General features: G+C 41.4%; 1 protein-coding gene and 1 long non-coding RNA gene across 8 annotated transcripts in view; one reads left to right on the top strand and one right to left on the bottom strand.

Moving 5' to 3' along the window:
• The window catches only part of sbf1 (SET binding factor 1), a 65,555-nt gene extending 52,493 nt beyond the window's left edge, over positions 1-13,062 (bottom strand). For 5 of the 7 annotated variants that reach the window (XM_046072346.1, XM_046072347.1, XM_046072348.1 and 2 more), the window contains exon 1: positions 12,797-13,061. In XM_046072346.1, coding sequence (XP_045928302.1) covers positions 12,797-12,851 — 55 coding nt within the window. In that variant the 5' untranslated portion in view covers positions 12,852-13,061. Of the gene's footprint in view, positions 1-12,796 lie in introns of all 7 variants that reach the window. The other 2 variants (XM_046072344.1, XM_046072345.1) reach the window with 1 other exon arrangement.
• Positions 12,606-17,793, top strand: LOC123985038. The gene is made up of 3 exons (XR_006828581.1): positions 12,606-13,079; positions 15,028-15,140; positions 17,386-17,793. It is a non-coding gene; the product is annotated as an uncharacterized LOC123985038 (long non-coding RNA).
• The last annotated feature ends 7,816 nt before the right edge of the window (positions 17,794-25,609 follow it).

The raw sequence follows: 25,609 nt of genomic DNA, 5'->3' as shown, positions 1-25,609 counted from the left end.
GTTTCAGTTTAGATTTTATTTTTGAAAATACTTAGTTTCGGTTTTTCAGTTTAGTTTTAATTATATTTAATATCAGGTTTGCTGGTTTCAGTTTAGATTTTATTTTTGAAAATACTTAGTTTCAGTTTAGATTTTATTTTTGAAAATACTTAGTTTCGGTTTTTCAGTTTAGTTTTAATTATATTTAATATCAGGTTTGCTAGTTTCAGTTTAGTTTTTATTTTTGAAAATCTTTCAATAGAAACTGAGTATTTTTTGTTTGCTTTCTGGGATCTTGAAGAGGAGGTCTGAACTGAGATAAGAACTCATGTAAGCAGCATTTCAAAAATGCATCTGTATTGTTTTGCATTTTGTGACTTGTACTTAGACTATTTTTCCAGTCATATATTTCATTGAAGATTTCTTTAAAAAATGTTAAAATATCGTCTCGTCTCATTTTCATGAACCAAATTTCAGGTACTGTCTCATCTCATGAGTATCGTCACACCCATAACAGTGACCACAAGTCACACTGTCTGAAAACCATACAAACAACAAGCTACAGCCTCAAATACCACACTGGTAAGTTCTTTAAGACTACAGTATTGCCCTGTGTTTATATTATTTTGTCCACCTCATAAATTGGAAGGAGTCTAACAGCAGCTGTGTGTAGACAGTGTAAGCAACACAATCAGCAAATCACAATCAGTGTATTCAGTTCCTATAGTGCTGAGCAACCAAACAGAGTCTGTCAATGTGCAGACTGTAATCAGGCTTCCATGGTTCCTGGTCTGCCGGCCAAAGTCATTTTGTGTCATACACACAACAAACAACAGTTCAGCCTCGCTTTTTAAACGTAGTCTACAAATAAAAGCGGTTTCAAAGGGGAAAGCTTACACACGCTTACATACACACACACACACACACACACACACACACACCCCCCTCTGGTCTCCAGCCTGCCATGTCTCTCTCTGTCTCTCTCCCCCTCTCTGCTCCACTCTCTCCATCAGCTGTTTTATAAAGTCGAGCAAAAGAAACAGAACTCATCTTTTGTCCAGAGTTTTCCGCCCGCGATCTGTTATTACGGCAGCAGGTGAGCCGGGTCTTGTTCACCGTGTCCGTGACTTGTAACGTAATAGGCTACCAAGTTTTTTAACGAGTGAAGTCTGTGTGAGTGAACACATGAATATTACACGGCCGCAGGTTTCTTTTTTTCTTTCTTTGAAAATCTTCTTTGAGGCAGACCACTACCACAGATAAATTTAGAGCCTCGTGTCAGCCACAATCAACTAAGAACAAAGCAACAAATCAACCAAGCAGTCTGCTTCTTAATAATACACATGCTAACACAAACAGGTCAAATACAGGTTGTGTAAAAAGAAGAAATGGGACCAATGAGAAACAGAGCAAGGCAGGACAGAAGAGGAGCATGGGAGAAAATGTGGGTCACGCAGAGTGGTTGTGTGCGTCTGTGTGTGTGTCAGAGCTGGCGGTGACTCCTCACACAGATGACTACTGGCTGAAGGAGATGGGCTTGTCATGTGATCACCCACTGAATGATGGCAGTCAGAGTTGAAACTAGTGTAGCTCAGCGTGTGTCGTGCTCTTGCTGCTGAACCTGACCACAGCTTCTCTTTAGCAGGCTTCCAAACCACAGTGACACGACATCAGGCAGTTTCCACGGTGACTGCAGCCGCCAGGACAAAGGGGCCCTGAGCCTTGTGTGTTACCATGTATCGTTGTCTGCACGTACAGTATGCAGATTTGCAACTTTGCACAAAATGAAGTAGGCCTATACAATTTGGTCAAAAGCAAGCTTCTGCATAAGGTTCTGAGGAAGTTTACATACTTCTAATAAAACAGTATCTGACTGCTGGCATTTCACTTTCCTACTTATGTTTATTCACAAGCTCGGGCTCCTTTTTACGATGAAAACTGTCTTTTGGTAAATCAATGCTGCAACTAAAATGTGCTATATAATATTCCAATTATTATGCTAATATACAATAATACCACTCCAGTCCATGTGGCATTGTTTAATCTCTAAATTTGAGCTACATGAAAAGCGTGGAGCAACATGCATTACTTTTCACCAACAGTGTCTGCACTTTATTAAGATAACATCTCCAGAGAAATTCATAGGGTGGATGTGTTTGGGCAAAAACATACTAAACTATGACATCATTATATTTAGCCTTTATACCACATCCTCTGACAGTGCTCTCTTTGCTGTCCACCCAGTTTGCTATTCCACACACATGCCTACATAGAAGAATGTACACACACACACACACACACACACACACACACACACACAAACACGAAGACAGTCAGAGTAATATGAAGGAGTGTGAGTCACTATCTGATTCAAAGCAGCACTACAGCAACAGACTGGGGCCCCTCATTGGGTCAGAGGCCACACAATATGGTTTTATGTGACTGAGCGGTTCAACACGTCAAGTAACATTTAGGTGTCACATGACGGCAAACATGATATTTCCTGCATAAATAAATGAGCCAGTCCCTGTCAGAGTAGGGCTGCAACAAACCATTAGTTTTTAAATCAATTTAACAATTCAGATTCCTGATCAGAAAAATGCTGGACTGAAGAAGAAAAGATTGCTGTGACTCTGATTAATTTAATCAGCATATGTTAAAACTTTAAATGGTTATGACATGGATTCACAGTCACAGCTTCTCACAGTCTCCTCACAACGTTAGTTTAAGCCAATTTCTTACTCACTGCATATCAATGTATTTCTGGAATCAATTACATCCATTATGTCTATGAGGCGCCCCAGCCCTGTGTCTGAGTGAAGCTGCCATTTACGATCCAAACTGTGTGAAACAAAAAAAAAAACCCCTGCTCCATCTGGCAACTGCTGTCGCCTTGGAGACAATGTGAGACATCTTCTTTGTGCAAAAGCTCACATCCTTCCTGCAAAACTAATGGCAACTACCCAAACCCTCAAACAAAAATGAAAGGAGAGGAAACCCAGAAAGGGATTCATCAGCCAGAGTGAGTAAACTTATTTCAGTTTCAGGTAGTAGGTTGCTTCAGCTCTAACTCAAAATGTCACAGACACGATGATTAATAACATGAGCTTCATTTCTTCTCACTTCGCCTCTGCAGCTACATGTGGCTGACTCCATGTGTGCTCTGCTTCAGTGGGAGCCACCAAACAGACTCAATAGAGCGGGGAAACCTGCCAGTTCTCACAGGCCAGCTACTTTCTAGTCACTCAACTGAAGCACATCCAGGTTTCAACTTCCACTGAATACAAACAGACCTCAGCTTGTTTTATATGAATTGCAGACAATAAAACACTGGAAGTTAGGGCTCAACTAGAGACTACAACTACCAATGAGACGCACATTAGTTTTACTGTGCCACTTGCTAATGGTTGACACTGCGGTTGTATAGCATTGTTACAGGCAGCCAGGACGCTACATGTAACACTGAGAGCTATTGTTTTGCATTGATGTGATTAGCTATCAGATAGTGTAGCAAGAACTACACAGTCAAATATTATCATCTCATAAAGTTAACGGTCAGTTTGAAAGGGAATCTTAGCAGCCTTATAAGGACTACTGCACCAATGCATTATGAGCCCTAACACCCTGAGCAGACAATCAGCATAATTTGTCAAGAAGCAAATTCAGGTGTATTTTGGTGGACAGCAATGAATGAGTTATTTCTCTAAAAGTTATTCAAATCAAACTTTTTCTGAAGTAAGTGCTGCTTAGAGACAGATCTAAGAAGTCAAGAAGAGGTCCGTAAAGATTGTAGGGCATCTTATGTGAGGTATTTGCCAGTGGCCACAATTTAACACCGAGGCTGGTATGACGCCCAAGAACAACAGGACAAGAGTGACATAAGTCAGGGGCAGAAGCTAGGACTCAACAGTGGATGACAATCACATGATGAGGAAGGCACGTGGCCCGCATGCTGGCATGATGCTGTCAGAGCCAGAGCAAGTTCAGTCTTGTGGTTCTTTAGGAGCTTTAAGAGGACATGGGGGAAAAGAGGATGCCAGCATGGTGATCGACCCAAGAACAATTTGTTGGTAAAAGAAATAATTCACTGTGCACAACTTGAAGATGTCAACAAGGAATCATTCAGTCATCCTGTGTAGTTTTAACACACTTCTCTTTAACACAAACTCTTTCTCCAACCACAGCATTAATCACCCACGCACATGGCCCAGAAATTACATCTTGTTATGGGCTGTGTGTAGGTCTCATTACCACAGCAACAACACCAAGTGACAAGCAACCAGGTTTGTTGAATCTGTAAACAACTTTTTCTGACTTATTTGAATCCCCAAAATAAATGCCCTTTGTTTTAATTCCAAAATCCCCTAATAGCCCATGAAATAAGAAATAGTAATCCAACTTTATTAACATTAAACTGCAACACAGTTAAAGAAACGTTAACCGAGGTAATGTTCTGTCTGGAGAAGCAGTGACTTAAACCAATGCTACGCTAGGCTAATTTATGCAGCGTGTCACAGGCTTTGACAGTTAATGTGACACATATAATTAACCCCTAAAAATACAATATGTGTGCCATCTGTGGTTGCTGACACTATACTGATAAACTGGGCGTCAGTCACTTAACCTCAAGAGACAACATTTGGGTCTTGTTCCCTTTGATCCAGTGATCTACTGCAGTTTTGTAGTAATGACACTCGACACAGAAAACACAACAGCTTAATCTCTATGACAAGTTCACCAGCATAAAATGATAAAACGTTAAATTCGAACTCTCACTCGATTCCGACATTTGCTCACATGCTGTATGAAAATTGTTTTGCTGGATATACATTTATTTATTAATGCTGTTGGCTAGGGCTGAACGATTGTTTTCAAATCGAAATTTCAATTTGAAAGAACGTGACTGGCTAATTGTCTAATTCCGTTGTCATCTTTGTGTGACAGATCACAAGCGCCATGTACCTGCTGTTACGGTCCAACTCACCAATCAGAGCGGACACAGGGCGTGTACATTTTACAACAACAAACAAAACGGAGGAAAACGTGGGATAATGGTGCCAGCTGAACCGACACAGGCAGCAGCTGTGTCGCGGTTTTGTCCGGCTTCAACTCACACTGAAGTGTTAATTTGTCATTTTGTGTGCTTCAACTACGGATAACAGCTCTCTGCGAGCCCGTTCCGTTCTCTGCTGGCTAACATTAAAGCGTTTCAGAATGAGAGCGTTTTGTCAGTCTGATTTTGTTGACTTGTTCAGATTTTGGTTATTTGTTCAGTTGTCCTTGATTTTTGTGCTTCTACTATGATTAAGTAGGCTACGTAGTTAAATTGCTAGTTTTTTGTCTGTTTTAACTGTGTTTATTGTTGATGTACAATAGGGAGTCTGCAAAGGGTGTTTTATTTTGAAAATCGACCGGATCCTCTACCTCTCTGCCTGGTTCATCTGTTCTGTGCTGCTTGACACGGCTTCCACCAAAAATAAACTGGCAGTGAATATTGAAATTTAGCAAAACCTCAATTTAAAAAAAACGCAAATTGAATTGTAAATGCAATATCTGGCAGAAAAATGGCAATTAGATTTTTTCCCCAAATCATTCAGCCCTACTGTTGGCACAGAAAATTTCAATAATAATCAATATCAATAATAATCAGGATAAATATTAAATCTTTATTTCTTTCAGGAGTAAAATTAGGTAAATTCTTTTGTTAATAGAAAAATTAAGTGCTGATTTGTCTGTGATTCAAATTAATTAAATTGAACATTTATTGAACATTTGTTATATTTATATTGGAAAAAAACAACATACTGTAATAATTATTGTTATCGGTTTATCGTCCAGCCCTATAAAAGGCTTTTTCCTTTATACCTATTTTACCCACATAGCGAGGGAAAGGAAATCTTTTTTTTATTTTAATTAGTTGTGACATGACAAGAACTTTTCATAGTGTCCTCATTCACAGTGTTTGATGGTTTTATTAAAGTAATTCTTAGCACACAAGTGATGAGTGATATATAAACAAGATATGTATTTAATCTCTCTCTCTGTATATTTTACCGTGTGCTCCAGCAGCTTTTATATTAGTAACTTAACAGCAATCAGTTCCGAATTGTGCCATGTTAAACGTTTCACAGCAATGTTACCAGGTCCACACTAGTAAGATTACAATCATCGACGTTTACATTCAGGTTCTTTTTCAGAAATGAGAACTACATGTAAAAGAGCTGTCATGTTTACGCAACCTGGTGCATGTCTGATGGGGCTACAGTGTAGTGTGTGGAACTCAAATGGCCACGGACATTTTGGCATGTGACATTAAAACGGTACACTGAGCATACCACAAAGTCTGGTTTTTCAAGTGCTGTTTGTTATTTTAAGTGAAAGCTAAATATGTTTGTCACTAAAGAAAAGCTAAATGTACAAATGTGCAAATTCATATTTGTTGATGTCTTAACAGTTGACAACCAAGAATGCGCAACAAATCCAAAGCCCTGGACTTCAACCATAATCTGAATAGCCTTTAAAAAACACAGACCTCTTTCAGGGGGACGGACGAGGGGAGAGTAGCAAAGACGTGCCGTAAATACAGTATAGAGATGCAGACATCAAACCAGGTCTGGAACAATAACTGTCTTCTAATCTGAATATTCAAACCAATCACAGGCTACTATGATTGACTATGATGACTGATTACAGCAAACACAGCCTTAAGGCTCGTACAGACTACACGACTTTCAGCGTCGGCCGATGGCCGTTCATGCTACACAACTTGTAACGGGAGTCTTGAAGGCGTTGTGGCATTCACACTACGTGACTAATCGGTCACACACTACACGAGCTGACAGCGGCTATGTCATCCTTACAACCTCCTATCTTCAAATCAAAACTGCTCCGGACACGCTGGAATTACCCCTCGGGGTTTTGAACGATTGCTCCCTTGAGCACCAACAGGCTGACTGTGAGCAACACTGACTCAGCCTTTGTCCTGAGAGGGGACAGAGAAATTCTCTGAATTCCAGGGAAAACCATCAAAGCACCAAAGAGGAGGGCATCCCTAACACCCCCTGTCAAACACACACACACAGCTACCCCCATGTTCAGATGAATATCAACAGTCCTAAAACTGCCAATAGCCAAGGTGTTAAAAACGTGTCTCTGCATTTAAGTGGATCCATGTACTGTGTGGTATAGTGAAATAGTGAATATTAACAAGCAGCTTTGTTGATGACCACCTTAAGAACAGGAAATATGACTTGCAATGAATCTTTAAATTTGCACACTGACTACTTGAACTGTTTACCTCTCAATTTAAATCTAGGGCAAAAGACAAAGCCGTTTGCCACCATCCGGGGTGCAGATCACATTTGCTTAGCAACAGACACACACACAAACACACACACACACACAAAAAGTGGTCCCACAGAGCCTTGGCTTACGATTTCAGTATATGACAGAAGAAGTGTCTGCTGACAGAAGTGGTCTACAGGCCCGGATAGTGTAAAGAGGCATGTGTATGTATCTGCATCCCTACCCCCAGCAAACACACACACACACACACCATTCTCCACTGCACCCATGAAGCAGGAATGAGGGAATGAGAGCAGAGCTGGGGCCCTGGGGCTGCCGACTTCCTCATGAATAACAATTATTCAGCACAGCAGACAGACTGTAGTCACACATACACACACAAGTTTGTTCTTCTATCCCCGTGGGGACATGTCATTGACATAATGCATTCCCTACCCACTTACCCTAACCATCACAACTACTTGAATAACCTTAACCCTTACATTAACTTTAATCTATCTGTAACCTGAACCCCAAAACCAAGTCTTAACCCTCAAAAATGTTTATCCCCACAGTGACACGAGAAATAAAAACATGGAACACACACACGCGCGCACACACGGCCTACAGCAACATCAAAGCAGTGATTTGTCTGCACCAGGCCAGCTCTCTGTGAAGGATGCAAATACAGGTGCTGGTCATATCATTAGAATATCATCAAAAAGTTGATTTATTTCAGTAATTCCATTCAAAAAGTGAAACTTGTATAATGTATATGTCCTAATGTCCTTTTAATTTTGATGATTATAACAACAACTAATGAAAACCCCAAATCAGTATCTCAGACAATTAGAATATTGTGAAAAGGCTCAATATTGAAGACACCTGGTGCCACACTCTAATCAGCTAATTAACTCAAAACACCTGCAAAGGCCTTTAAATGGTCTCTCAGTCTAGTTCTGTAGGCTACACAATCATGGGGAAGACTGCTGACTTGACAGCTGTCCAAAAGACGACCATTGACACCTTAACCAAGGAGGGCAAGACACAAAAGGTCATTGCTAAAGAGGCTGGCTGTTCACAGAGCTCTGTGTCCAAGCACATTAATAGAGAGGCAAAGGGAAGGAAAAGATGTGGTAGAAAAAAAGTGTACAAGCAATAGGGATAGCCGCAACCCTGGAGAGGATTGGGGAAAAAAACCCATTCAAAAATGTGGGGGAGATTCACAAAGAGTGGAGTTATTCACAAACAGTTTGAATCAACGCAATTAAACGAAATAAACATTTGAATCAGTCTGTGTGTAATGAATGAATATAATATCCAAGTTTCACTTTTTGAATGGAATTACTGAAATAAATCAACTTTTTGATGATATTCTATAGGACTGTACATATCGATTATTTTTCAAGTCGATTAATCTAACCATTTTTGATTAGTGGATTAATCGAACGACTAATTTTGTTTATTCTAAAGAAAGAAAGGTTGCCTATTACTCGATTAACATACCAATTTATCCAAAATAAATATCAAAAACATAGCAGCTGGTCAATATGCAAAAAGCGCTCACCACAACCCGCAGCCCACAGGGGGGTAAACGTTACTGTGGAAACACAGCAAACACACAGACACAAACATTCAGGCAGCCATCTGAATGTCTGAGGGGAGAGCAGTTCACGCCAACACACGAGCATCCGTGCACCACAGCCACGGCCACGACCCAGCGTCACTCTGTCCCCCTATGAAAGGCAGATTGTGAGGGCTATTTCTGGAGGGCTGCAGCCCTGCTCTGGAGTGATGGAGGAAGTGGCTGCCCACAGGCAGGCACTGCTGGCAGCATCACACACACTCCTCTCTCTTCCACTCGCTCTCTCGCTTTCAATCTGAGACATTTCTATTTCCCCTCTGAGCTTTATGCCACCTCATGTAGACCTTCACTTGCATCCACACTTTTGGTACAGAATGCACATGTGAGCCCCACAACAAGTCACAGCTTTTTGTCACGATAATGGTAACACCTACTTCACTACTACAGCAACCGGCTGAATCAAATTTTGAATGAATGCCCAAAAGTTTTGCCAAATTGATCTCACTGTAAGACATGTTCTAGCCTGTGGGTCCTAGAATTGTCCCCATTTCGCCACTAATTTCCTGTCATCTCTTTACTGTCGATGAACAACATTAAATACCCTCACCCCCTAAAAAAACATATCTTACCTCATCTCCAAGGTGAGTATGTTTGTATTTTAGGAGAGGGTGTTATAGATACAATTTTCTGTGATGTTATATTTAAATAACATATATTGCGAAAATTCAATAAGAAACTATTTATGGATAAAAGAATCAGATAGTGTTGTCAGTTTTTGGCCAATCCAGCAAACTGAATCCATGACAAATCAAAACTGGTTCTACATCACTGATACAAAAATCATATCAAAATCCAATATTACCATAAAGCAGTTCTGCTCACTGATTTCCAACACTGCCAACAATGGCTCTAAAATTACAATTTAAAACAGGACCTATCTGATGAAAGAATACCTAAAATGAGTATGAATCTGAACATAAAATAAAAGCCAGAGATCTGATTTTCAGCCTGGCAGATGAAAATATGTATCGTCACTTCATTAACTCAAATGTCAAACAAACTGACAAAGCCAGTGATAAAACTGGTGTCAGAAGTGAAATATGAAACTATTTTGCTTTTAGGGGCGATAAACAACCGACACCACAATCACTGCTGCAAAACTGCCCCAGGCAATTGTTGTGATGGTCCTAGCGTGACTGCAGGCTGTAGGGGTGTGTGTATCAGAGGCTGGGCTTCAGGGGACAATTTGTGAACCAGAGCTGTCACTCCTGAAAACAAGCATCCTGCACTCTGTTCAGGGTCAAACTGCACCGCCGGAGCCTCACAGATGGAGCTACAATAGAGCCTGTATGTAAGCGTCTGTGTGTGTGTTTGTGTGTGAATGCATGTGTGTTGCTTTACTGTCTTGAATGAGACCGCCTCCGATAGTCTCGCACACACACAAGCACACGCCCCTTTCTTGGTTTTCAGACACACACAGGGAGACAATCTGGATTCTCGCTCTAAACATGAGTCTCCCTCGGGTCCTCTCCCCAGTTTCCTGTTTGGGCCTCGGACTGTGTATCCATTTAGCTGCTGGGTTCTCGGCACAGTGGAGGAACTGCTGTCAAAAAACAGTGACGTGCATTTCTCAAGAGACCCTTGCTAGGAGGACCACACCCCAGCAACTATGGACTCTTCCCAACCCACAAGCAGCCATCTTGGCTCTGATGGTAGAACTTAGCATCCAGGTTGAACACAATGTGAGCAACCTAAAACCTTAAATAGCAGGTGAACGCAAGATTCAAGCCTCTACCCCAGGGTTAGCGTCTGTCAAACTGGGTGAACCAAGAACAAGAGCTCGATCTAAAATCAAAGAAAAACTGTTCTGCCTGCAGAATGTTCTGTTTGTAAACACCCACAGGGTTTCTGTTGGTGACGGCGCCCTGAGAGGCAGATGAACAGCGATGATGTCAGTCCTGAAAACCTGTCAGGGCCTACGCTTGCAAAACATTCCACTGTCTAAGTGACAACCAGCAACCACTCACTCACACACACACGCACACACACACACGCACACACACACACACAGACAGGATGTTGCATGAAATATTTACACGCAAGAGGAAACTCTACTGTGCTTCAGAATTCCTGGTATTCTTATGATCAAGGACCATTCATTCTTGAAAGTAGCCAGGTGTTTTTCTTAACAGTCATTTGTAAAAATTCAAATACAACCAAAATTGATTGTACACATGCATAAAAATTTGGGAAACCGAGACATTAGATCCTAAATTCAACACCACCCCCTGACATCTACTACTGACACTGTAGCACACACTGATGATTGATTGGTGTGCTATCAAGGGGAACATGCCCACATATACAAAAACTGCTATTAATGGTAATACGTTATCGCAAGACAAAACATACAGAGCATAAGACAACATCAAAAACAAAGACAGTGCGGAAGTGTATTGATCTAAGTGCAGAGGATGTTCTTAGTTAATGATGGCTCTCAGAGCATCAAATGATGATGACGATGATGATGACGATCGGAATAATCTCATTGCAGCTACAATATGCCTCCACCTAGAAACTTTAGAATGGAGTTTCTGTAAACAGTGAGGCAGCAGTAGTGGGGCAACAGCAACAATCATCATCACCCTTAAGTGTTTGGTTTTACAGGCATGGGAGCCTTGATTCATTAAATCCATTGCGGCTTTATTGTCTGGTTCCCAGATGCTTTTTACAAGCTTGCTCTGCTCTGCATTGCATTCAGGCAGGAAGGAGAGTTTCTGCAGCGTGTGCAGTGTCCACATTATAACATCCTGTATTCAACCCCACTGAGAAAAAATACAATATGCAATAAGTGCGTTCGTGCAATCAGAAAAGTGATGTAGGTAGCTCCAGCATCAGCCAGATAAAAGCCAGTTCTCTGCCTGCTTTTAGCTGCAGAGGGCTTGTCATGTTACAATTGGCCTGTTCTGAATAAATCATAGGCAAAATTCCACTCTAAATAAAATACTCAACCACGTTACAAGCTGCATGCTTCCATCGGATAGGCGGGTTGAATATTTCATGATAAAACGGGCCATTATACTGCACAGATCTAGGCCAAGGCTCAGGCTGAAGGGGCGGGGGGGGCTCAGATAACGGTCCAAACCCCGTCCCAACAACACAAGGGAACAGAGCTCCGGTCCGAGGGGGCTCAGGGAGGGGCAAAGCCATCTGGGTTAATCCACACAAAACACAGACAAAGAATACAATCAGCAACTCCGCCGAGGAAAAGCATCGATTTCCAGTTAAAAAAATCAAGTCCAAGCTGAAATCAGTAGGGTTTTCGTGGTCTGGCTGTCCCATGTAACGTTAACTGCTCAGGACCCTGCAGCCACATCACTGACAACTTTCTGTCCGGCAGACAGTTCTGCTCTAAAAATGATCATTTTAAATGGCGACAGTTGCAATTTAAACATTTTTTAATGACAGACGTCTAGGGAAGATGCAGCTGAAACTGTGAAAGGGGTAAAGAAATCCGTCTTAGATCACAACCAACCAAGCAACCAACCAACCCCCCCCCCCCCCTCCCCCCTCCCTCGCTCAGAGCTATCCCGGCTAACATTAGCTCTTAGCAAATAAAGTTAGCCCAAGTTTGCTGTCAACAGAGTAAGTCAGTTTGTTTTGCTAAAGCTAAAACACCGTCCTGAAGTTGAGCACTGCAATGGAGTTGAGCATTTCATTTTTCCCCAAGTCAGAAATGCAGGACAGCAGGCGACAGGCTAGCATTTAAGTACACTAATCCCATGAGGCCTGCGCGTCCCCGGCCCAAAGTTGACCGCTAACTGCCAGCTGACAGCGCCTTGCCACGGGGAGTTGTGAGTGGCAATCCGGCCCGTCCCCGCCTCCGGTCTACCCACGGCTAATAATACGCCGTTAAAGCTAGCAGGGCAGGCTAACTCAAGCACCCACCTCGCTTGTCGAGGTCGTAACCGACCACTAAAAAGTAGTCGGCAAGCCTGGCCATCTTTGGAGCTCACGGCGACAGGCCTTTCTCGCTAAATCCTTTTCTCTTTTTGCCGTCAATAGTCCATTCACGTCCTACCGGCGACAGACACATCACGGGCGACAGTAGCATCCTTCCAGCTGCACCCCGCCGCCATACTGTCAGTCTGCCTTGCCCTGACAGCGGAGAGCCACGAGTCTGCGCACTGAGGGGCTTCCAGGGAGGGGCTGCTCGACAGGAATGTCCCATGTGAGGAGCCAAACCAGCTCAAGGGCCAAGTGTCTAAACCCAGCAGTAGGCTACAGTCGCTAGAGGCGTAAAAAGGTGGTGTCGATTCTAGGAGCACAAAACTGAGGAGGGCCCACAAAAAAGTTATTTTTAAAACGAGCATCTTAGAGCAATATTATTTCAGGGTTGCCCTGAAATGCACCCTATGCAACAGGCTCTCATTAGAGAGTTGATAACTTAATGTATTATCCCATAAAGAAAATTACTTCTCAAACGCTACGACTTTGATAGTCCTGAGTCACATCAGGTGACTTTTTACCACTTATTTACCAAATTAAGATGAATAATTAATGCCCGAATGATGTTAATCCAAAAGAGGGCTGGTTGGCCCTTTTTTATTGGGAGTGTGGCAATTATCCCCTGCTCAGCCAAGGAAACTGCACCTCATGCAGTTTGAATCTTTTCTTTCTGTGGTACATACAGGGAGGAGCAGCATGGCAGGAATGTCCACACCATATCAAGTCTGACTTGAACTGGATGGGTTGAATGATCTGTTTGCCCACTGTGTATCAGGGAAGGGAGTCCTGAACCCACAGTTTTTATCGGTTGTTCAGTAGGTGGGTGTAGTCATGTATGGTTGTTTGGTGCAAAGTATGGTATTCTCAAAGATTTGGTGAAGGGGGTGGTGTGTTTTAGCATGCAGACTTTAGTAACTGTGTTGATAATTGTGTTCAAGTTGTTGTTTAAATTATAGAGAATGAAGTATAGCTAAGACTAAAAGTAAACACTCTTTATAGTCTTTTCAACCACTCAAAGCGCTTTTAGGGGCAATTCGGGGTTCAGTATCTTGCCCAAGGACACTTTGACATGCAACCAGGGAAAGCCAGGGATTGAACCGCCGGCCTTCCGATTAACAGCCAACCTGCTCTATCTCCTGAGCCACAGCCGACTAGGATATGTTCACATTTTTTTTCAAATCTATTTGTAAAACAACACTCACACCCACACAAATATATGGGTTGAGAGAATTAGTGGTCAGTGCAATCATTCCAGCCCTCCAGTCCTGAAGAAATTCCAATGCAAGTGGGCAGATTCCACTGTCCTCTATCTAGAAAAGAGGATATAGCCGAATTATAAATTGATTTGTTTGAGTTCATTTGTTATTTGTGCATGTGTCTTGGAGAAGAAAGACATGTGGTTGGTCTGTAAAAGTTCAGCTGTAATATATTCTGTTTGTGTTGTAGCCAGGATCCTGATGAAAGATCCAGCTCTAATGTGGATTGCGTAGCTCCGCTTCAGTTTTGCTTGGAAATTAGAAGACTGGATGATATGCTGGAAACATGTAGTCAGTTAAAAGCACAGTTCAAGCCATAATTAAAATATCATTGGAGTCCTATGTTTTACAGACATCCAAACAAACAGACACAGTGCCAAACCACTTTACTTAATGAAACATCCTTTTACGGCTTCAAGAAACATAAAATGTCAATGAGATAGATTTCACCAAACTGCTTGGGCGGCATTAATCCAAGTTTCTGTAGCCAAACAATTTCCTCCAATATGCCACGTCTTTTATCTCAGATAATTTCCCACTATCCCTTTCTGGTTGCAGCCTTCAGTAGCAAGCAACCTCAGTGAGGGAAATATAGTAGGTTATCAGAAATCTGTTTATTTTTGGCTGTGAATTGTGCTAAGTAAGGGTAAAAAAAAATCTTGGCATGATGCTGTCCCTTTGGATAGGCAGATAACATGTCAGTGGCATGTGAGGAAGGCCTGACTGCTCACATCTGTGTGGCCTGTCAGCACTGTTACAGCATCGAGACAATTCCAACACTTCCTGCACTGTGACCTTTGACCTAAAGTGCTTATCATTCTCTGGTTGAAAACAATCCTGAGCATGAGATGTTAAATTTTTCTTTAAGAGCTTTGTTTTCCCAACACTCAGCAACAACTTGTCTTTCTTATTCAGTTATCTGAGACTCAGGCCTGAGTGAGCGGAGGACACTCCAGCTCTTTGATAAACACGGCTTCTGGCAACCAAAGCTATGTTAACAGGAGATAACATGCATCTCCAGCCAGTCTGTGAGTACTGTTTTCAGGGAGTCACACTGAGGTCACCACTGCGGTTTAGATTCTTACAGTTGACGTTAAGTGCATCTTAACCTTGAACCACACTTGACACATTGCTGGAGAGACGGCCAGTGGGTGAGAAATAGAGATAGAGACGGGAGCAGCTCAGACTCTCCTCAGGACAAGGATACACACATTAATGAATCTGTCTTTGCTAGATAAACTTGAAATGTCCAGTAATGTCCCCTTTCACTTAACAAAACAAGTTGTGCATTAAGCTGGAAGACTGTCCTCTGGTTTTCTTTAAAGCTATTTTGCATTTCTTTGGCAAGTTGTGCTCATTTGCTTTCTTGCCAAGAGATAAGATGAGACATCAATACCCCTCTTATGTCTTTGCAGTAAATATGGAGTTGCAGCTAGCAGCCGGTTAGCGTAGCTTAGCATAAAGACTGGAAGCGGGGAAACAGTTTGGCTGGCTCTGTCAGAAGGTAACAACATCTGCCTACCAGCACCTCTAAAGGTAAATGAACATGCAGTGTTTGTCCGCACTATAACATTTTGGGTTGTACACAAGCGGTCTGTGCAGACATGGGCAGATGATGAAATTAAAGCTCACTAATTAATGTCATATGGTTGCCTGGCAACTCCACGGTGACAACAAAACACCAGAATACCCTGTATGTTTGATTTCATCCATCCATCGTCAACTGCTTATCCTGCATACAGGGTCGCAGGGGGACTGGAGCCAATCCCAGCTGACCAGGGTACACCCTGGACAGGTCGCCAGTCCATCACAGGGCCACATATAGACGAACAACCACTCACACCTAAGGACAATTTAGGGTTGCCAATTAACCTAGACTGCATGTCTTTGGATGGTGGGAGGAAGCCGGAGCACCTAGAGAGAACCCACGCAGACACGGGGAGAACATGCAAACTCCACACAGAAAGGCCGGGGCAACCGGGGTTTGAACCCATGACCTTCTTGCTGTGAGGCGACAGTGCTAACCACCGCACCACCGTGCCGCCAGTATGTTTGATTTAGCATGGATTAAACAAACAAAGATATAACATCTTAATTAATGAGCTTTAGAGGTGCTAGGTGTTAGGTGGCTTTTGTTTGGTTTGGACAGAGTCAGGCTAACTGTCTCTCCCTATTCCCAATATTTTTTAAGCTAACCAGCTGCTAACTGTGGCTACATAGGTGGACAGACACCAAGATCAGTCTTGGCAAGACCGCGAATAATAATAATTAGGGCTGACCCCAAATAGTCGAAGGTTCAATGTTTTGACGGGCGGAGCCTGATTCGACTGTCAGTCTCACAGTGGAAGCTTCGCAGTGAAACGGGGATCATGCCATTTTGGCAATATGGGGGTGCTCAACGTCCGAGACTTGACAATTCTGATTCGACTATGTAAATTCTTAGTCGGGGACAGCCCTAATAATAATTTTGTACTGTTCCATTAAAAATCAGGATTAAGATCTCCACGAAATGCAGACAATACATGAGCGAGCCAGATTTTTTCAGGCCTGCAACTAAATTTTTTTTTCATTATTGATTAAGCTACTGATTATTTTCTTCATTATTTTGTATATAAAATATCAAAAAATAGTGAAATGGCAATGCCATTTTAAGGCACCTTCAAAATCATTGTTTTATCTGACCATCAGTATAAAACCCAAACATTTTCAGGTTACCATCATAGCAAAGACAATCAGCAAATTCTCATATTTGTGAAGCTGGAGTCTTCACTGAAATGATGAATCAATTATCAAAATAGCTGCTTATTAATTTCTGTTAAATGACCTACTATTGAATTGTTGCTGCTCTAGATTTATTTAATTCAAATAGTTTATAGAAAATAGCATCTGAACCTTAAACTAATCATTTGTTTATTGGCTCATGGCCTACAAGTCTGTTTTTTTTTTGTTGTTGTTGTTTTTTTTACCTCTGACAGACCCAAAGGGTCAAAGTATATAAAATTCCCAATTTATAAAGCTCACTTTAATCCAGAGATACACTCTTGTTGGAATGATGATTTTCCAACATGCACTAAAAGCAGCATAGGCAGGAAGAAATGTGAGATATATGAGACAAGTATAGAGCCACACTTGGTTTGCAGACTTTTACAGATAATATTTAATGTGTGTTGCAAATGCTATTTTAGTAATATGTCACCATCTTAAGTTTTTTCCTTTTTGTCACCTTTTCTTTCTAGAAATCAGTCACTGATTCTGTCTTATTAACATCTGCAGCCTGATCCGTGCACAAAGCAACTCTCTGCAGGATGCACCAGCCATGTGACTTCCTGTAGACTAACCAACAGACAGGAAGTGGTCTGAAGGCCTCTTGCACATCACTGCTCTTCATGGGGTTATTCCAGCAGTTGACTTCCCTTCAGCTCAGGTGAAGCATAGCAGATGACAGCGCTTCATTAAGCAGGCATTGGACTCATTAGTTTTATTCCCCAAAGTGAATGCTTACAGAGTCACAGCAGTGTTATAATATGATACTGTCACTCCAAATTCCTGCACGAGTGTAACTAATGCAGGTGTATGTACTATATTTTGTGCTGGATGATAAACCATATACAGATACACAGACTTCCTTATCTCATGTATCTCACTGCTGTAATTGGAGCCCCTCTATTTCCGCACACACAAATGTAATGTGGCAAAAGACTGTGTATACAGTAAACTGCTGTGATTCCTGATTTGTAACTAATGTGTTTTTACCCATAACACTGAAGGAATGCTATGTCTCAAATAAAAATGATTGTATTGTATTGCAAGTTCACTTCAAAAAGGTAATAATAACTCCCTTCTGCTACATAGCAGACAATTTACCGTAATATAGAAGCAATTATCCAAATGGTAAACAGAAATAAACTATATTCAGTGGAGCAGTGCTTGGGATTAATTTGAGTTTTGAAAGTCTGATCGCTTGGGGGAAAAGCTGCTCTGCAGTCTGGTGGTGTGGCAGCAGAAATTTCTATATCTCTTCCCAGAAGGCAGCAGGGTGAACAGGCTGTGGCTGGGTGGGAACTGTCTTTTAGCATCCTTTGGGCTCTGAAGGCACCTCACCTCACCGATATCACTGATGCTCGGGAGATGGGTGCCAATGATCTTCTGAGCAGTTTTAATCACCCGCTGCAGAGCCCTCCGGTCCTGGGCCGTGCACATCCCATGCCAGTTAGTGATGTTTCCAGTCAGCAGGCTTTCTGTTGCTCCTCTGTAAAAGCTGACAAGAACTTGGCACAGGAATTGTATCATTCTTGCAGTCAAGTGGTGCTATAGTATATACTATTAACACTATGTTGAGAGACATTCCCCCTGTTGAAGTGTCCTTAGGCTAGGCACTGAATCCCACTAAATGGCCAGAAGTATGTGGACACCCATTTTATTCCAAACCCATGGCCATTAATGTGCAGATGTAATACCAGATTTTGGAACCTGACTGCAGAGATTTGCTCCCATTCAGCCACAGGAGAATTAGTGAGATCCAAGTGATGTTGATATGGTCTGACTCATAGTGAGCATTCTAGTTAATCTCAAATGTTGGATGGGGTTGAGGTCAGGGCGCTGTGCAGGCTTGTCGAGTTCTCCCACACCAAACTGGGAAAAGTTTTTCTTTATGGACCAGGCTTTGTGCATGGTGTCATTATCGTTATGTATGCACACCCAACCATGCAGCTACTCTAACAGAAACAATGGCTGTTACAAACAAAGTAAAAAGAAACAAAACAAAGACGAGCACCATAACTAAATAACGAAAAATGCCACCAAAGAAAGCCAGTAATGCAGTTGGGGAAGGGTTGAAGGAGATGAGAAACTTTCCAAACATCCTGTCGAATGACAACAAACTATGTAACTAGATTTGATGGCTGATGATCCTTGTTAAAGAAAATTGATGGCCTATAGCAAAGAATTTATGACTTGGAACAATACTCAAGAATTGAGAATATAATCAGAGATTACCACATACTGAACTTATGCTGAGACTACTGCCAAAGGTGAAGACAGCGGGGACGCCACCGACAGAGGAACTACAAATGTTGGAAAGCTGGAAAGTCATAAAGTTCTATGAAAGTATGAGCATTCAGAGTAACAACGTCGTGGCTTGTGATAGCAAAACAAAACCTGCCAAAATAGTTTGGTTTGTGTATCGAAGAAGCAGAAGCCTAAGCTACTTATGCAGACAAAGAGGCCGAAGGGTTCAGGGGTGTACTTGAATGAGCATCTGACAAAAAAGAACGCTGACATTGCCAGAAAAACACGCAACCTATAAGGAAACAAGATACATGGATGAGAAACTGATGTGATGATACGGCTAAATGGAACACCCAATAATGCCAAAGTATTTACGATAAGAGAACTTAAAGACTTGGGACAATACAGATAAGGAACTATAAACTCTTGCTCGAATTAAGTACTCTATATCGGTATAACTTAGGGGTACTAGTTTTGGTATTTTCCGCCTTTAATATGCAGTATAAATATATGTCAAACAAAATATTTTGGAATGTTTAAAGGGATAGATGGCGGTCAGCGTGTGCCCAGTTTGGAGAAACAGAGAGTTGTACCGGCACGGAAGTTAAGCAATGTGCTGCTGTGGACAGGGTCAGCACCAAACCATATTTTATCCAGCTAAAATTAGTTAAAGGGGACACTATATTTGGAAAATTTGTAGCTCTTTACCTTTCCATTAGACAGCCATTTCCTTTGGAACTACGTTGTCTTAACCGTAGAACTTCCGTATTCCTACTCATATGCGCCACTTGGCTGCACACTGTATAAAGGAAATGGCTGTCTGACACACGGTAAAGCACTGAGAACACTCTCTATGTATATAGTACTTATATTAAACTTGTGGAATTGTTGTGACAAGAAATTAAGAATGTGTTGTTCACTTCGCAAATTGAAACAATTTTAAAATTAAGGAGGCAATCAAATATAAAACTGAGGTATGATCATTGTAATTTGGACTTTTTGTATGTGTAAAGCTTAAACCTAGTAGTGAAAGGACTGCCTGTCAGAATGTGTTGTGTAAAAATGCTAGGTGTAATAAGCTAAAGCTATTTATTCATTTCTATGTCCATTCATTTTGGAAAATTTGGCACAAATGTGGAAGCTCGGTTTTCTTCATTAGACACAATGATTTCCAGGGAGCTCCTCTATTATCAGTCACTTCTGTCCGTCGCCATCATCTTTCCCACACTGAAATCCAATCCTCATTTGTCCCGAAAACTGGCAGGACACTGTCCCCTCTGCTCCCTCCTCCGAGGCCTCCACCCACACACACACACACACTGGTGAGCAGCCATGTCAAACAAACTTGACTGTGAGAGGGCTCGGACAGAGACAACAAGCCGTTCAAACAAACTCGGTTGCGCACCATCTCAAACAAGCAATGTAAACAAAATTTACTGAAGCAGCCAAGAGGATGCTAAAAGCTGGACAGTGGGAAAATGTCTGCAAACTGATTCTTCTTAGGGTGACTTGTGAAACAGTTATTTTAAAATGATAGACAGCGCCCTTGTGTGTTTATTTTTGTTATACTGATAAATTATATTGTTTTGTATTTGGGAGGTTAACTCAGGCCAGTCCTCATGGGAAGCATCATAACTGATTAACTCTCATCCGGAGCAGCTGCACAGTGTATTCTGTTGATGTAACATGATGTTCACTAGGGGGCAGCAATCATTAGACTACCATGTGGCACTTAATGGAATACACCTCACTCAGTTATTGAACTCTTAAAGAGAAATCAAAACAACATACATATTGACTCAGAAATTCTGGTCACATCAGAAAAGATGCATTTTTATGTCAGTTATCTCTGACTGTGACACTTATTTGCGCAAGTGGAAGGGTGATCCTAAGGTGTGGTCTTGCTAAAATGTTAGAAATATTAATGTAAAAGGTGTTTTTTAATAGTCAGCAAGGGAGTAAGAAACAGTACAGGACAGAAAGCTCTGTTAAGATGCTGGCAATGCAACACTCTAGTATCACTAGCCATGAGACCTGAGCAAACATTCACTTTTCAGCCAGATCAAGTGCTGCGAGGAAGGAAAAATATGCAGTCAGGACGAGCTGTTGTTTAGATACATAAGCTGGTAGCTTCCTCAAAAACAGTGCTCCTCAAACCCCCAGGTGTTCTGTGTTTGTATATGAGTCCTTCAGCTCAGCCACTGAAGATCACATTAGCTCTGCTGGGATGATTAATTTGTTGTGTATCATAAACCAGCTCTATTCTGAGCCAGGACACTTCAGCATCAAGCTGAAAAACAACAAAACACAAAGCACAAATGTCCACACATGCTGAACCTGTAAAAACGAGAGGGTTGGTTCTCTGAAATTGTGAAAACAAAAATAGTGGCATCTAGCCATGCGGATAGTTTTGGTTTCATCTGTCCAGTTGTTGAGATTTGTGTCTCTGAGATTTCTGCTTCCGCCCCTACACAACTGAGGTGAATAAAATTTAATTTGTGGGGCTCATAGCAGTGACAAACACAGCAGAAATATTCAACCGCAACATCTTTTTTCTGGAAAAAGTGTGCAGATTACTCTGGATAATCCACAGAAGCTATCAACAGTTTGACCAAAAGAAAATCAAGGCTTCCTTCCCAGGGTTTTTCCTTGGCTTAGTTGTCAACATGAAACTGAAATTCCATACTTAGTACCAAGTTTTTTTTATTCCAACACTATCCATACGATTCCATGGAAATATTTAGAAAAGGCCGTTGAGTGAACCTTGAGTTAAGATTGCCTTTTTTTTTCAATAACACATCTGTGGGCCACGCTGTTTCACTGGGTGATATGTTCCTTCACTGTCATCAACACAACATGCACTGTACTTTACGTTGACTTAATTCCACATATGCAGCACTCACTATCAAATGTGTATTAATCCACCGCTGAAAATAGTTCCAAACAAATGCACGTTTCTTCCTGTTTGAGTTAGGTTTGTTCAAAACTACAGTGCCCAGGTGTTTTAGGAAATTACTGGGATGGTTTTTTTTGTAAAATAAACAATATCTTTATGATTTGATTTTCTCAGCAGCTCTTTTGGCTTCATGGATACCTGTTATGTTAGGTGAGATGCTGACTTAAGACTGACAGCTCATCATTCAAATGACAAGCTCAGAAGCGGAAACTTGACCAACAGCATGAACAGCAACATGCAACATGCTGTACTTTCCTGTGGTCAGTGGATGCCTTTATCATGCCCAATGAGGCGACACTGCTTATGTGCAACCTTTAAAGCAGGCCCCAGTCTCCCATTCAAAGATTCACATTATCAAAGACAAGACAGAGAACACAGCACAAAGGTCCCTCTGCTCTTTGATCAGTTGACTACGTCCCCCAAACTTTTCCTTTCCCGGCGAATTTCAAAGCCTCAGATGGAGGCTAGTTTAAAACTGTCCTGTGCCAGCTCTACAGAGTGCGTACTCATGTTCACTAATTGCCGCCTAAAACAAAAGTAAAACCAGTGCACGAATGAGAGATCAAACTCGCCGGCGAGGTTCAGAGCCCAGCGGGAACCGATTCACTGGCTGCCGCCACATGCCAGAGAACTCTTACATAAACTGGTGAGAATCAGCGAAGAAGTGACCTGTTTCCACAGCCAAGTCTGAGTGATAACTGAGGTACTATCAGCTGTTCTGTTTTGTGGAAATGTTTCATGAATCACAGTGTCATCACAGCCAAATCAATAGTGACCGCTTTGGGCTGTGGGTGAAGGGCAATATGCAATATTTACTATGAATGAATCAACTCTAACTTAAGGCAGAGAGTCAAAGGTCAGAACAAAACTCACCTGACAACACTGCTGTGATCATCATGGTGTTAACTTAATTTTTAACAACACAAAAAGGAAGGTGATGGCTTGGTAACATAACCCAAATTGGTTTGTGAAACTGAAGCCAAACCAATGACTAGAAGGATTCTTTTGTTAAATCCAAACCTGGATTAGCGTGTCACCCGCCGCTCATGCTGTAGCACTAACTCTGATGGTATTATAACGAGTGAGAAACTACACGAGACGATCAAAGAAAGGCCCGATCAGAGCCGAGCTGTAAGTTGATAGCGGGAGGTGAGAAGTTGGCAACTATCACTGACAAATCTGTCTGAGCGAATATCTCTCACGCAACAATTCACAGGCAGGGATCACGTAGCACTAAAATCCTAGGTTGGCAATAAGTATACAGTAAAGTACACAGAACTGTGAGGAATTCATAATACTCCTAGCATCATCTCACTGTTGAACATCATGGATTTGTGATGTTTATTGCTTTAGAGTAGTTAAATGACAGCAGGTGTGGAGACTGAGCTTTGTGCCTTTGCTTTGATTGATTTCTTCTTGCTGAAGGTTATCACAAAGTTTCTGGACAGCAGGACTGACACAAAAGCTGATAGTTGGGTTGACAATTTAGTTCACTGTCCATTTACTGATTTCAAATTCCTTCTCTAGCTTCTGGATATAGAGATTACATGATGCAATTAAGAATTACCTCGTTAATACATAGGAAGAAAAAAAAAAACCTTAAACAATGCACAAGCAAGAGCTCTTTTAGCAAGTTCTTTTTGAAAACCACCCAAACCTTACTGCTGTTCTGAAGATATTTCCAGGAAAATCCAAAGCCTTTCTAACCATCTTAAGGATGACAAAAAAGAACAAAAGTTTTACCTATCTCCCAAATTGCAGATGTATTTTCTAATACAGGTAGCCAGGCATGGCATATGTCCTCACTCTCTTTATAAGACACCAACAAAATCTTAACTCACTATTTTGAATACCAGAAATGACAATGACAGTCCTTGCTCAACTTGTACAACATTCATTTGTAAATGTTGACGTTATTTTCTAATATTTGATCATTTCATACAAAATAATAATGTGTTAAAAATGTGGTTGTGTTTTACAAAGACAGCTAGGACAAACAGTATGTCATTTCCATTTGCCTAGTAACTTGAGATAACAGGTTAAAAATATTTTTGCTATCATGCGACAGACAGAACATTTTTACCAGATGGTTAGAAGTTTTTTTGAGAATTCTGGAAGTGGCTTCAGAATGGTTAGAGGTGCAGCTGAATGACCTCCTGGTGCTTAGCATGAGCTACTCAAATGTAATGATAAAAGATATACATAATAATATGTAAGAGGCCCAAACTGGGGCTACATTGAAAATCACGCTTTAACATCTAGCACATGTGCAGTTTTTTTCTGTGGCAGGCCTGCTGTTTATTTAAATGTACAACTTGCACCAGCAAAAAGACGAATAACAGACATCACATCCTTACATTCCCCATGGAGTCTCTGTTTTGCTTGTCCTACCTCTGTTTTTATTTCTCTCATACATGGATGGATGCACAGTGTCTTTCCAGTACCGGGAAAGGCGTCCACTCAACACTCCACTCGACATGCTTTCTTGGAAATGAATGTTGCATAACCGCATTTGAGGCAGGATCAGGTGTATGTATTAAGTGGTGTGTTGCTGCATCGGTCAGTTGAGTTAGAAAGAAAGGAGGGACCTTCTGTACAAAGATCCTCTCTAATGAGGTGAAATAAGCTGCGTGGGCTTCATCTCGGTTGAAAGATGCATGTTCAGGCCAGTGTTCAATCTGCCCATATCTGTAAGAGATTTCAAAACGCACCTGTAGCGATGGAGTCACTGGAGTAATGATTTACATTTTTTCATACTTTTACGATTTACAGCTCCCTGATAATGAGTCATTGACATGCTAGTCTGTTTCCTTCCAGGAGCTTTTAAGTAAGTGGTAATATTTGGCACAGGATGTCAGTGATGCTTGAGGTGTGACTTGATGAAATGTTCTGGGGACTCTGCGAAGATTCCTGGACTTGTTCCTATCTGTCTTACACACTTGGCTGACAGCAATGATAAGAGATACGAGGAAGGGTTTGGTCAGGAAGACAAACTGCTGAAGAAATTCATGAAAATGTGGGCTTTTTTTCCCGGAGTATGTATGTGGTGGATTAAGATAGCGTGAAATACTTTGTGTTGAGTAGTAAGTTTATACTGACGAGCATCCTTAGCATCCTGGGCTCAGCAATGTTCTTGTAGGGACTTATAGTGTTGTAATGGGACCTATGATGCTGTGCTGCTTAAAAGTGATTTTACAGTCATCTTAATGCTACATTACTTAATTTGCAAAGATGTCACTCCAATGATTTAATAATGCTCCTTATACTTTAAACTGCTTAATACTTATTTAATAATAAACCTAACATACTTTTTATATAAGCAACTTCAGCAGCATCTTGGGGTTTGTAGATTTTCTGTGATAAAGTGTAGCTATTAATAGAATAGAAGATCCCATAGTCCTTTTTTTCATGGGTATATATGAGCCTAATTAGCCATATACACAAGCAACTGCACGTAACACCCACATCAAAGCAGAGATGTAATGAGAGATGATAATGTTACAGCACCTTTGCCTTCAAAATTGAGTCAGTGAA

This window comes from Micropterus dolomieu, linkage group LG16 (genome assembly GCF_021292245.1).
Source record: "Micropterus dolomieu isolate WLL.071019.BEF.003 ecotype Adirondacks linkage group LG16, ASM2129224v1, whole genome shotgun sequence".
NCBI classification, from domain to species: domain Eukaryota; kingdom Metazoa; phylum Chordata; class Actinopteri; order Centrarchiformes; family Centrarchidae; genus Micropterus; species Micropterus dolomieu.
This window is presented reverse-complemented; position numbering and strand designations above follow the sequence as displayed.